Below are 13,402 nucleotides of genomic sequence, written 5' to 3' on the forward strand. Positions count from 1 at the left end.
AGGTATTTTCCAAGTATGATAAAAAGTGGAAAAATCTGTGCTATGAACTTTTATAACACATTTGGAATTAAGATGCTATTTTCATTCCATTTTCTCCCAATGCGTTATTATGACTTCCTCTCTTGCTGAAACACTGCTACCTAATTCTGAGCAGTGGTAAATCATGACCCGTGACTCCTAATGCTTCCTGTCTGCTCTGATCCCCGACTGACCCCGGCCTGGAAAGCACTGCCTAAGCTCCCTGTCCATTGCTCAGGCACCAGGTGTGACTGACCTGCAGGCTGCCTTTGGAGGAGCTAGGGTTCAGGAAGCTTTCTGGAACTTTTGGCCTAAGATCTGGTCCTCTGGCATGTCAGTGGCATGAGGTGTAGGAAACAGGGCTAGATATCAGATCTGAACTTTAGCCCTGGACCTAACCAGAGCTGGTAAGACAGGCCTGAACTCACTTCCTTCTCTCTCTCTCACAGGAGAGCTGTTAACTGCCCCCCTAAAAAAGACATAGACAAAAGTCACATAGAACATATAGACAGAAGTCACAGGTGACTGTGTGCGAACGTGTTTTAGGAGACCCTATGCGTGTGTGTAACACATAAGCCTAGGCAGACAGTTATTTCCATGCAAAAACAGTTGTGACATTCTAAATGTCTAATGTTTGAATAATTACTGTTAAGTACTTAATTTGCCTGATTATTTATTTAACGATTAGGTATTCGCTTTAATATGGAAATAGTTAAGAACCCCCATATTTAAATCGAGTGACGTGCTGAGTGGCATCACTGAGCAAGAGTGTGTTTTTCTTTCCTAGGAGTGTGAATATTCTGCCTGCGCGTGAGCACACACACCACGTACATGCTTGCTTAGTGCCTGCAGAGGTCAGAAGAGGGAGTTAGGTCCCTGGAACTAAAGCTAGAGATAGGTGATGTGAGCCTGAACTGAAGTCTGACCTCTGCAAGAGCAAGTGCGCTGAACTACCAAGCTATCTCTCTAGCCCCCAGGGTATTTTTTTTTTAAAGGGACAAACTCTACAGGCCTGTTTTGTACTTCCTTTTAACAAATAATAGCCATGCATGCTCATTGAATTTTACTCATCAAGTGGCTAAGGACCTGTGTTTAGAAACAGTGGAATTAGTAGAGGTATCAAATTAATTTAGACAAGTGGCTATAAAAATGATCTCCCTCTAGGAAAGAGGAAATAGTGCTAAGATTACACAAGGCATTATGACATATGCTTATATCGTGGAAATGCGTTATGAATACTTTTGCTAGGAAACTAAATTAATTTTTTTTTCTAGGATTGAAAGTAGTTTTTCCAAAATCAACTTTGAGACCTGGAGTCCCCCCTTTCTTCAATAGCAAATATACATACGGATAAAGTCACTTGTGACCATCTGTGCCTTTCTTAGGTAAATAAGTTAGGAAACTAGTTATTACTCATTTTTTGAAGGGGGAAAAAAAAAACAGAACCCACCCAAAACTAAAACCTTAAAAGCTTCCTCTGCAGGCACAGGATTCCGTAAAGACGGATTGTGTTCTGATAATAGTTTTTGCGGCCTGGGATTGGCCAAGACTGCACAGGTCCAACAGGCAGATTAAGGGTCAACAGGGCAAATACTTTCTTGAAATCCACTGTCCAGAGCCAGGCTTAACAAAAAGTCTCTTCGCTGAAGCTTCTCTCTCCACTTCCAACTGGACCCTGCTGCTGAAACAGCTCACCCCAACTGGAGCCTGGGCGTCAGAGTGCCACCTGGGAGAGACACCACCCTCTAAAGAAGGACCTGGGAAAGACAGGGAGCCCCCTTCTGGGAAGGACCCCCCAGGAGGGACCCAGGCAGGGCGGGAATCCCCTGGAGGACAGAACCTCCCGGTGGAAGGATCCCAGCAAAGTAGGGCGCCTCCTGGGGGAGGGAGCCCGGGAGAGATAGGGGCGGGGAGGGGCGGGGCGCGGCTAGGTCAGCGGGGGTGTGTCCGAGAGGCCTGCGCACCAGGCGAGGGTCGGTCTGGGAAGCGCACACTTGCGCGGTGCCAGCGAGCGAGCGTGGACGCAGCCTTTCCCAGGAGCGCAAGGAGTGGCGACGGCGATATGCGCGGGGGCGGTACGGGAGCCGCGCTCCCGGCGCTCCTGGCCTCGGTGCTCTGGGTCACCGTGCAGAGCCAGCAGAGAGGTGAGCCCCGCGACCGGAACACGGGTGACCCATGGGCTGGGGAGCGGGAGCGTGCTGGTGGCGCGGGACAAAGCGCCGAGCTCCGGCGTGGGGTGGGCGCACGCACTCTGGCGCAGCGCGGACCTACTGCAGCAGCAGAGGACGCTGGTGCTCCCGGAGCCTTAGGCTTTGGTTTCCTCTGGTTCCGGGCGGGGCGGGTGGGGGTCGCCCGCTTTCTAGTTTCTGTGGGACCTTGCGTTCCAGCAAGTGAGTGAGTTCCAGTGAGTGAGTGGCGGGAGTGAAGTATCGCGGAGGTGAGAAGGGCCATAGACTTCTCACCCAACACCTGAGTGGTTGTGACTGGCGGGACCTCCAGGCTGCTTGCCTGTATGCACCGATTCTGGAATGAATGGGAACAGAGTTCTCCTGCTTTCTCCTCATTGTCCTGTGCTGCAGAGAGAGAGAGAGGGAGAGACCCTAGTAGGAGAAAGGCGGGCTCCTCTGTGTCCGGGGTGGTCTAGTGGGAAAAGACTGATGGAGAAGGAGTCCCAAGGTCAGCCGTCCTGGGCGACTGGGGCGCGCGTATGGTATCCAGTACGCAGATGTGTTCTCTGAAGCGTGGTCTTTGTGTAGTCCCTTGAGTGACCAAATGGACTTCCCACGCGTGTTTACACATGAGGTGGGGAGAGGCGCTAGAAAGGACGGAGAGAGTGTCCTCTCTGCGTGGAATCAGTAGCTTTTTTTTTTTTTTGCAAGGTTTGGGGACAGAACCCAGCCCAAAGTGAATTTTCAGTGGGTGCAGAGGGTGGGAGGTGGAGGGAGAGCGAATTTGCTGTGCCACCCAGAGTTGTCCTCCAGCTTATCCTTAGCTAGCCAGTCACAAATGTTTGCTGAAAACATCTCAGTGCATGCAACAAGTGACAATGAGTGTGTTCCCACACAGACTGCGCTCTAAGAGCGCAGGTTAAAAGTAGAAGGCCCGATTGGAAATGTCCTCGTGGGAAAATGTGTGTTTGGGCATTGTGCAGAGCTGCGAGCTGTGCAGGCCGTGAGCATCCCATTCATTCATGCATGCATTCATGATGAAAGCGCTGGACCGAGCTGGAAACACAGCCTTGAATAGCCAGGCGGCTGCTCAGCTCCCGAGCGAGCGAGCAAGCGGGGGCTGGGAGAGGGGAATTTACATAGTTATCAGGGAAAGAAAGAGCCTGCCTTCAGGAGGAAAGCCTTTGACTCAGAGAGTCCAACTCCTGGTCTGTGAGGTTGTTGAAAGTGACTAAATCACGGTTCCCACAGGGTGGAGAAAGCAGCTTGCCTCGTTTATTGTTTCAAGAAATTGAAAGTCTTAGATTGAAGAGGTGCCCTGAATGCTTTCCGATCCCCCGGGGGCCGGGCGCCTGGCCTGGGTGGTTATGAATGGTGTTTGGAGAAAGTGGACTGCACGGGGCTTTCCTGCTTTGAGATGCAGCAGAAAGCTGCCTCGGGCAGGGCCTTTGAATTGCTCCTGTCTAGTCTGTATTTGCCAATCCACACCTTCCCTAATGAACATCCTTGGGAATTTTGTTCCCTGTATGTGGCCTGGATGGTTGGTGAGATGGCATGAGAACATAATAAAATAATCCTGACCTATAAATCATCCATTTAATTAACTACCTATGGTGTGTGTGTGTATGTGTGTGTGCTGTGGTGTGGTGTGGTCTGGTGTGTGTGTGTCCTATAGCTAGCCTGGGTCTCACTCACCAATCACTTGCCCTGATTGATCTTAAAAGTATGGGTTCAAGTCATTCCCCTGCCTCAGCTTTCTGAGCAGTTTGGACCATAGGGACTAACCACACCTAGTGGGGTGCCTGTAGTTTTGAAACCGATCACGGTTCTAAAAGTGTTAGAACATTAAACATTCCTGTCGTTTCCACGGGGACTATTTCATAACTGCGCCTCTGGCTGAGATGGAAACTTTGAAGTGAGTTGTTCAGTAAGTACTGGATAATAAGTGTTGTGTTTCTAGGACTGTGGGTGTAGCTCAGTGGTAGAGTGCTTGTCTAGAGTGCAGAAGGCCCTAGGTTCAAACTCTAGCACAGCCCAAAGGAATGCCCAAGCTGCTGTGTTTCTTAAAATAATATGCTAACCTCAGAGCTGGCTACTGCAGGTGTCGGAGAAGGCCTAGGGGCAGAGTGTGCGTTTCGGTCAGTGGTGTGTTCATTTTAGCAGGCATACGCTTACTCCATGCTGTGCTGCATGAACTGATTTCAAAGACGCTGCTTCCCTTTCTGAAGCTGTATTCTAGGCACAGGGCAGTAAAATGTCACTGTAAGGTAACGAGGCTGTGCATACTTAAAAATGACTAACTCCCCCACTCCAAGAAGCCTGTGCTGACAGCTCTCTCTTTCCTTTCCTAGACTTCATGTATAAAGCCTGTGTTTTTAGTTAATCTTCTGTATTGACCACAGTGTCTTGGGTAGCTCTTAGAATTGTGCTATTTTATTAGCTAGCACAATTAAGTGTGTGTGTGTGTGTGTGTGTGCATGTGTGTATGTGTGTGTGTGTGTGCTAGTTTATTTCATGATAATGATGCTTGAAGCACCATTTCATTCATAAGGTCCTATGGACATTCATTACGATTTACAGTAACTTTATCGGCAAGTGATGCGACCTTATGCCTTTAGGTACCTAATTCTGCAGCATCACGGCTACTCACTAGGTACATCGCTCATACTTAGTTTTACTCTCTGGAAAATTAATGGTGGAAAAGAGTTCACGAGTGTACTAAATACAGCCAGGCCATGATAAACATTATGTGTGCCATTGCTATGAATACTGGTATTACTGTTATCTACAGAGTTATGTGGGGAAGGCTCTTTCTGAAACTATATTGTCTCTATACTGTTCTTAAACTACCGAAGTTAGGTTTGAATCAAATCGTGCTGGGCGCAACTGTTCAGATGTATCACTCTGATTGGCCTTGGCAATTCTGCTCCTAACTTCGGTGAGAGTCCATCCCCATCCTGTCCCCACCCTCAGCCCTGCTGTAATCTTTCTTTTTTTCTGGAAAGACTAGCTTGGGAACACTTGTCTTCCCTGCTTGGATTTCTTTCCCATTTCTTTGATGCTCGTGAGGTAGCTCCTGAGTCAGGCTCCTTCTGTGGCATGCTCTTGTCTCTCCTTATATGTTCCCAGACCCACCTTTCCAAAAATGCTACCATGGTGCTGTGTCACACTGGGGTAAACCCAGGAGGCTGGAAGGCACCCTGGCCTACTGTCTCACAGCCTAAAGTCTTAGGCAAACCTATACCTGTGCCAGGCTAACCAGTGTCCAGGAACAAATAGGAAATGTTCTGCCAGTCTGCCTGCTGTCTGGGTTCTAGAGACCTGGAACTCTTGCATGCCTTCTGCCCCAGACTCCAGTGTTTCAGAGTGCACTAAGGGATACATAAGAAACGACTGGTAATGCACTTGGTCACTGTCTTTCGAGATGGCCACTGCCTGCTATTTCTCGGCTGTCCTCACATCGCGGTTCCTCCTTGGAATGCTTCGATGCAAACGGTTTGTGAAAATTGCTTCTCTAGTAACTGTACTGATTGTTTGCAGTTAAAGCATGGATGATGCCTCTGTGTCTCCTGGACAGGTTTTGATCACTTACTAACGTGTGCACTTTGAAATTGCTACCTTTCAGCCTGTTCTTTCCAAATAGGCCTTGGACAGACAGGTGTTACCAGAGCAGTGTTTTCTAGAGACAGCATGGCAACTCTAAGGCAGACAGGATGCCTTAGTTTTCTGAAGAAGTTATTGTTAACGAAGAAAGCTAAGCCTGCCTTGGGAAGGCTGAAATTATCAGAAGGCAACCACCAGAGAGTGTGGAAGCTACACCCGAGCCGCAGTGTTTAGTGGGTCCCGTTCCTCAGCAAAGTATGCATGAGCTAGAAGATATGGAGCGCTTGTTTACACCCTTGTCAGGAATCCCTTAACGTGCTTCTTTTCTAATATAATAATATGCATCCCCAGACAACTGAGTCAACCAATGCATCGCAAAATTAATGAGCAGGAAAAAGCCTCTCTGTATGCCTTGTTTAGTTAAGGTCATAAACTTTGGTTCTGTTGGAGCTTGCCCGTCAGGTAGCAATTTCAGCTTAAAGCACCACACACCAGCTGGGTTCATTTCTTTTTTTTTTTTTTATCCTTTATAGGAGGGGTGACAGTCACTGCTCAGAGTAAGCATTTGCTAATAAAGAACAGGGAATCCTTCTACTTGTGTCTTTGTTTTCTCAAGGCCGGGTCAGGAGGACTCTCTGTGGGTTAACTGGTTCCCACTCTTGCTGAGGGCCGGGGGCAGCAGACAATGGGAGCAGTGTGGAGCTCGGCGGATAACATTCTTGTCTTGGTTAGCTCTTATCTCCAAGTGTTAACTCAGAAATGGTGGCCTTGCCACCATGCTGCTAGGAGCGTGACTGAAGGTTATGCCCACTTAAAAAAAACAAAAGTCATTCATTCCAGAAGTTATCTTTGAAGTCTGCTCTGTTGACTCAGTGGGCCTTAAACGCTTGTATCTCTGGTGGCAATGTCGCCTTTAGATCAATGGCGATGCACGGACAGTACCAGCTTCTCTCAATTCCCGGAGGTATTTCCTGGATTGTTTTCCCCCATGGTTCTGGAATTTCCTGCCAGAAACTTAGGACATTCTCAGCAATAGTAGAGATGTTAAAGGAGACGTTTAAATTTAATAGATCATTTTTACTTAGAAAAGAACATTAAGGGCCATTGACGTGTCTCAGTGGGTAAATCACATGCTTCCTTATGACCCAAGTTTGATCCTTGGGACTCATGTGTTGGAGGGAGAGAACCAACTCCAGTAAGTTGCCCTCTGACCTCTACCTGTGTGCTGTGACATGCATGTGTCCATACACAAACATGCCCACACATACACATATACAATGCTGATGGTAATAGATCACCCATTAAATGTCTTCTACGGTTGTGGTGAAGACAGAATTTTACTGATACAAAGTGGTGACTTAACATTGCAAGCACAGGGGAAGGAAATCTTCCTTCTCAGAATGGCTCCCTCCCTCATTGCTAAACATTCATGTAGTTTTTTTTTTTTCCTGTGACTTTGGTTTACCAAACTCTCCTGGTTGGTTGGTTTCCTTTTTTTTTTCTTTAAACCATTTGCTCAACTTGTTTCTTTGAAGTTTTATTTTTTTCTGTTAAAATATTCCTCCCTCCCTCTCCCTGTCTCTCATACTCTCTCTCTTGTTCTCTCTCTCTCTCGTTTTCTCTCTCTCTCGTTTTCTCTCTCTCTCGTTTTCTCTCTCTCTCTCTCTCTCTCTCTCTCTCTCTCTCTCTATCTTTCCATTGCAAATGGCCCTGAGCTACCTGAATTATCAGCCAGGTGATCTCCTGTCTTGCAGCAGTTAGACTAATCCTGCTAAAAGAACTCCCCACTGTTATAGTACGCCCCTGTCCCTCTTTTGTTTGTTTTCAGTACTGGGTTTCCACGTGTAGCTCTGGCTGTCCTGGAACTCACTTTGTAGACCAGACTGGTCTCAGACACAGAGATCTGTCTGCCTCTGCCTCTGGAATGCTGGGATTAAAGGTGTGTGCCACCACACCCAGTGTCTCTTTGCCTCCTGAGATTCCTTCTTTTGCCTTCCTACCGTGGTCCACCAAAATTTGCCCAAATTCCATCCCAGCTACCAGCTGTTATGCTAGCTTGGCATCCTGCTTCTGTGTTAGAAATTGTTCCTCTCCGCCGCCCAGCTGTTGAGCATCCCGTCACCTGAGATGCAGCCCAGCATCTCCCCACTCACAGCCTGCAGCTGACTGCCCAAGGGATGTCTTGTTGTTACAGCCCGTGCCTGGTACCTCATTTCTGAAACTGCACTGGATTCCGTATTCAGTCAGGGTTCCCACACAGTCCTGGTTGTTCTCCGTGCCACTTCTGGATTTTTTTTTCCCAGAATGCCATTAGGCAGAGTCAAAAAGAAAGGACACTTCTCTTACACTTCCAGGCATTTCTTAGTCCATGTGGAAAATCAGAGTCCTGGCTCTAGGACCTGGGTCAGGGTGACAGCAACACCCACAGAGCCACAACGTGCAGACGAAGAGTAGATAATCAGAGGCACTTCCTAGATGATCCATCTTGTTAGATCCCTCTCGGGTTCTCAGTTTAATTGGGGACGAGCAGTGTGAACTAAGGTAACGCGGAAGCCAGTTGTCAGCCGAGGCACATCAGTCACAGGGCGAGTGGCTTCCAGTCTGGGGAAGAAAGGTGCTTCCATGGATCTTAGCTCTACTTAAAGTTCTAGTGCTTTCAGAGGAAACTGGTCTGACCACCACAGCAGGGGACACTGATGGCAGTGACACTTGAGGTCCCCACTGTCCCTGTGTTGTGGGCAAGCCTTCCCTTGCAACAGGGAGAACAGGGTCCTCTCCAGGTGTTGGTTGAACTCTGAGTTCATGTGATTTCGAAATCCAGTAGCTGAGAGCCGATGAGATGTGGCACACATTCCTAGGGGTCTCACACCTGGGACCTGAAAAGAAGTCTCCCCTTAAACGAAACAGAAACAGAAGAAAACTCTCGCTCCGGAGCCATGGCATCTCCTAGCAATGTAGTCACGGTATGGAATCACTTAAAGCTGCGCACCTCTCCAGAGGTGGCACGTAAGACCCATCCCGCTCCAAGATGGCACACTCAGCCGTGACCCCTGACCCCTAGAGCATCCTAGATTTCCTGATAACCCAATAGATGAGAGGCGGAATTGATGGTTCAAAAGTCCTTTTCCGTTTTGGTGTTCGGAGTCACAGACCTTTCTCTCCATCTTCGACTCTACACTCTAGGTTTCCTAGTTTAAATATTTTTTTTTTTTCCAGAGCAGTCTCTGGCTGATTTTCTGTCTTTGTGTCTGTGTCTCACGCTTGGGTAGCATTCTTTTCCTGATCCTGAACCCCTTTATCCCAAATCTCTAATTCCAATTATTTTTGTTTTGGGAGGAAATGTTTCTCGAACTCATCACCACTCTACTGCAGGCTTTATGGAAGGCGTGCGTTCATTCTAGACGTTTGGAGTGGAGGGGACTGGAGATGTTTGTTTCAAGGGATGTGCTTTTGTTTCAAGGGGTATCCTTTTGTTTCAAGAGGTGTGCTTTTGGAAATTTCTTCCACTTTTTCTTAAGGAATTAACTAATGGGTTGTTGCTTGGTTTTGTATTTTGGAATTGGGCCTTGCATTTTGTCTTTGCTGGTCTTGAATTTCCGAGCTGAAGTGATCCCCCTGCCTCAGCTTCCTAAGAAGGCAGGACTGCAGGTATAAGACTTAATACTTCCTCAGGCACAGAATAGCATTCCGTATGGGGTTGTTGTCATTTCTACCCAGGTTGCTTGCTTCTTTTCTGTGTCTTACTCCTTCATATCCGTGTCTGTGCACAGAGGTCATGGTGGAACTCTGTGATGTGGAGGCTCTGTGTCCTAGCTAGTTTTATGTCAACTTGACACAAGCACGAGTCATCTGTAAGGAGAAATGCCTCCATGAGATCAAGTTGTAGGGCATTTTCTCAATTAGTGATAAGTGAGGGAGGGCCCAGCCCATGGTGGGTGGTGTCATCCCTGGGCTGGCGGTCCTGGGTTCTATAAGAAAGCAGGCTGAGTAAGCCATGAGAAGCAGCCAATAAGCAGCACCCCTCCATGACCTCTGCATCAGCTCCTACATCCAGGTTCCTGCCCTGCTTGAGGTTCTGTCCTGACTTTTTCCAGTGATGAAGAGTGATGTGGAAGTATGAGCCGAATAAACCCTTTCCTCCCCAACTTGCTTTGGTCATGATGCTTCATTGAAGCAATAGAAACCCTAAGACATGCTGCTCCTGACTGCCTTCCTTTCTGTGAATCAAGGGCTGCAAGGACATTTCTCATGTTCTGGTTGGATTTGCTTTCCTGTCTGAGAAACTCAAGTGCCTGACAAGGGATTGTCTCCTTACCATGATTCTCAAGGAAGGAGCTGAGGCTCTGGAGTCCAGGCACCAGTGTTGCCTGTGGACTACGTTCCTTGTCCCTGTTTCCTTTCTTCCTTGGAGAACTCGGAGCTTCCCCAACCCCACCTGTACCTAGGCTGACCTCGCAGCAGCTCCCTCCGCGGATTCTCTGCTGAGGTATGTGAAAAGGTACTGCAATGACTGTTCCAGACAGGGCACAGAGCTGGGAGCGGGGTCCACCTGCACGGCACAGAGCTGGGAGCAGGGTCCACCTGCAGGGCACAGAGCTGGGAGCGGGGTCCACCTGCAGGGCACAGAGCTGGGAGCGGGGTCCACCTGCAGGGCACAGAGCTGGGAGCGGAGTCCACCTGCTGTGGCAACGTTGCCCTACTGTGAGTGCTGGGCTGTATCTACCGCAGCCTCTAAGACAGTTGTCAAAGCCCCCAGGAAGCTGTTGGCACCTGACATTCCTGAAGAACGAATTGACCCTGTTGAGTGCCTCATGCTGTCTGCTGAGTGAGGCTTCCAGGGTTCTCAGCTATGACCTGCCTCACCTTCCATGCTGACTGTTACCTATCTTGTGTTGCTATATTCTCGTGTCTATGAACCTTGACTGGCTTTTCTACCACAGGAGAAGCCCTCCATTTCACTTGGGTCACTCTGACTTATTCCAGAATGCTCGCTGCTCCTTTCCCTTCTTCTCGGGCAGGTTTTGTAACTATCTCTTTGCTTGTTTGTTTTTCTACTTGTAATTTGAATACCTCACCCAGCACCCAGCACCTAGTGATGTTAGTTCTCTGGTGACTGATGGATGAGTGACTGTCCCCGTGCAGACAAACAGCAGGGGCCAGAGAGGGGAATGGGAGACATCGTGCAGAAATCCAGACAGGTAACCTGCTTGGGGTCAGGAGAATCCGCGATAATCTGAAAAGACCAGGCTAGCCCAGGAAGGCTGGAACCTCTGTGTGTCACCCGTATAGGCCTTGGAAAGAGAACAAGGAAGGATTTGGATGACAGGACTGGGCCAGGAGTGACCAAGCATTTTTAGGACCCAGGCATGTTTTCACAGTCTAGAACAGCACACACGAATAGAGACCATCTGGCAGAAGAAATACCTTCAGAAATGCTTTGGCTTAAAGTTGGGTCTTAAGAGCTCTCAGGCCAGCCAGGGTCGCCAAATCCAAGAGCTCTATTCAAATTCAGTAAGTCTCTGCCTTTGGAAAAGAAAATAATTTGTGAAGGGATTGAGGAAGATGCTCAATGTAGCCCTTATATATCTAACGTACACACATGCATGCACACACACACAGTCTATCATGACACATCATTCTTGCCTTCCAAAGGTGTTATTAAACATTGCTATTATTTATCAGTCTTGTTAAACCTGCTGCCATTGGGTATAAACAATAGTTAAGAGGCTACTCCTCCACACTGGCTAAGACCAAGGTGGCAGCATTAGGGATGGTACTCATCGAGTCTGCTAGCCTGTCTTGCAGACTTGGTGACCGTGTCTGCTACAGCAGCCTCCTCGCTCCCAGCTTTGATGACACCCACACTGTCGGTCTTCACATAACAACAGCCAGACAGCCCAAAGAAGGATAGTAACAGACATGCTCAAACCAGAGCACCCACCAGGAACCACATCACCAGGTCACAAGAATTTAGGGCCATTTGCAGCCATCACCAGAGTGAAGGTCGATACGAACAACGTGGAACACACTGAGAATCTGTGTGCCGTCCTTGAGCAGGGGACAGGCTAGCCTTCCTTGTGTGGGTCCGGGAGAAGGAGAGTATGCAGAAGCATTCCAGTTGTGCTTATACAGAGTCTCCTGACAATCTGGAATACAGTCAGCGTTTGCTGTGTGATTCAGACTTGGCACTGGTTGACTAATTTGTTGGCATTTGCTGACTTCCTGTACAAAGTTGAGGTTTTTAGGGATCATCCCTACCTGGCTTTAGGACTTTAAGTGCAGGGACAGCTGTTCCCTCCACTTAAACGATTTAATAAAATATCAAAAATCATAAAGATTACAAGCAATTTACTTTTAGTGTAAGTGGGTGTGCATGCGTGCCCATGGGGGCCTGTTTGTGTGTGGGATATGGGATAGGCTCTCTCATTGACCTGGAGACAGAAAGTAGAATGGAGTGGTTGTCTACTGAGTTCCTGGGATTCGCCTGTCTCTGTGTCCCCAGCATTAGGATTATAAGCATATGTCACATGCTGGCTTATTCATCTGGGTTCTGGGCATTGAATGCTGTCTTGCAAGCACACTTGTTGATGAAGCTGTCTCTGCAGCTCCCTTGGAACTTTTTATGCAATTTTTTAAAAAAGGATTTTTCCTTTTAAAATAAAACAGCCTCGTGCAGAGCTAAGTTGGCCCTTCTGTTCCTAAGATGTCCTGGTTACATTTTGTGCATTCTAGCTGTCTGTCATGAGCTCACTTTGAGACCCAGGCTTCAGGTTAGCCCACCTGAGAGCTTTCTGATGGTGGTTTCTGCTAAGATGAGGTGGCCTGTATTTTCTGTCTCTCATTACTCCAGGTCAAGCCAGTGTCTCTTTCAGTGTCTCAGCAGGCTTCTGTGCCTGGTTGTGCGTGCATCCTGGGCCAGGGCAAGGATGCAGTGGCTCCGGATAGAGGGCCGTTCTCTCAGGGAGTCCTCACCAGAAATGCTAGCAGCATCACTAGAAGAACTTCCCCCGTTGGTGTTTGTTTTTAGTTGATTTTTCGAGTTCTGAGATGCCTGTAATGTCACTCAGCTACGTAACGAATGGGGGGTTATGGTGCTGGTCCCTTTTTTCTGTCCCAGACAGGTGTCCCTCTGCAATATTTTAGCTGCTATACGTGTCTTGGTTATCATGGATTTCTCAATGAGGATGTATTTCTAAGTGTATCTTGCCAGTTACATGTGACAAGTGGCCGTGGTAGTTATACTTACTCCAAACCAAAGGGAAGTTGCTGATCAGGGCAGATGACTGGGTGTCTAGAGAAAAAGAGCCTTTTTCCTGAGGACAACTCATAGTGACTTTAGTCTAGCTATGGGTCTAATGTTAACCTTTCTTTAACTTGAAACACACTCCGACCACACACACACACACACACACACACACACGCGCGCGCGCGCGCGCGCGCGCGCGCGCGATCTTGGCTTCATCCCAAAGTATCTTTAAAATAATTTTATTTATGAGACCTATTAACATTTACATTTAGCAGAATTTTCACTGTGAGGCAAACCTCAGTTTGAGTCTTTGTCAGCATAATCAAGTGAAGAGCTGCTGAAAATCTCAGTGTGAGAGAACATAGGT

The 13,402-nt window shown here is 48.0% G+C and overlaps 1 protein-coding gene across 1 annotated transcript in view; it reads left to right on the forward strand.

Moving 5' to 3' along the window:
* Positions 1 to 2,029: 2,029 nt before the first annotated feature.
* Positions 2,030 to 13,402, forward strand: part of Lama1 (laminin subunit alpha 1) — a 120,885-nt gene continuing 109,512 nt past the window's right edge. The window contains exon 1 of the mRNA XM_026789486.1: positions 2,030 to 2,162. Coding sequence (XP_026645287.1) covers positions 2,081 to 2,162 — 82 coding nt within the window. The 5' untranslated portion in view covers positions 2,030 to 2,080. The remainder of the gene's footprint in view (positions 2,163 to 13,402) is intronic.

This window comes from Microtus ochrogaster, unplaced genomic scaffold (assembly GCF_000317375.1).
Source record: "Microtus ochrogaster isolate Prairie Vole_2 unplaced genomic scaffold, MicOch1.0 UNK20, whole genome shotgun sequence".
Taxonomy (NCBI): Eukaryota; Metazoa; Chordata; class Mammalia; order Rodentia; family Cricetidae; genus Microtus; species Microtus ochrogaster.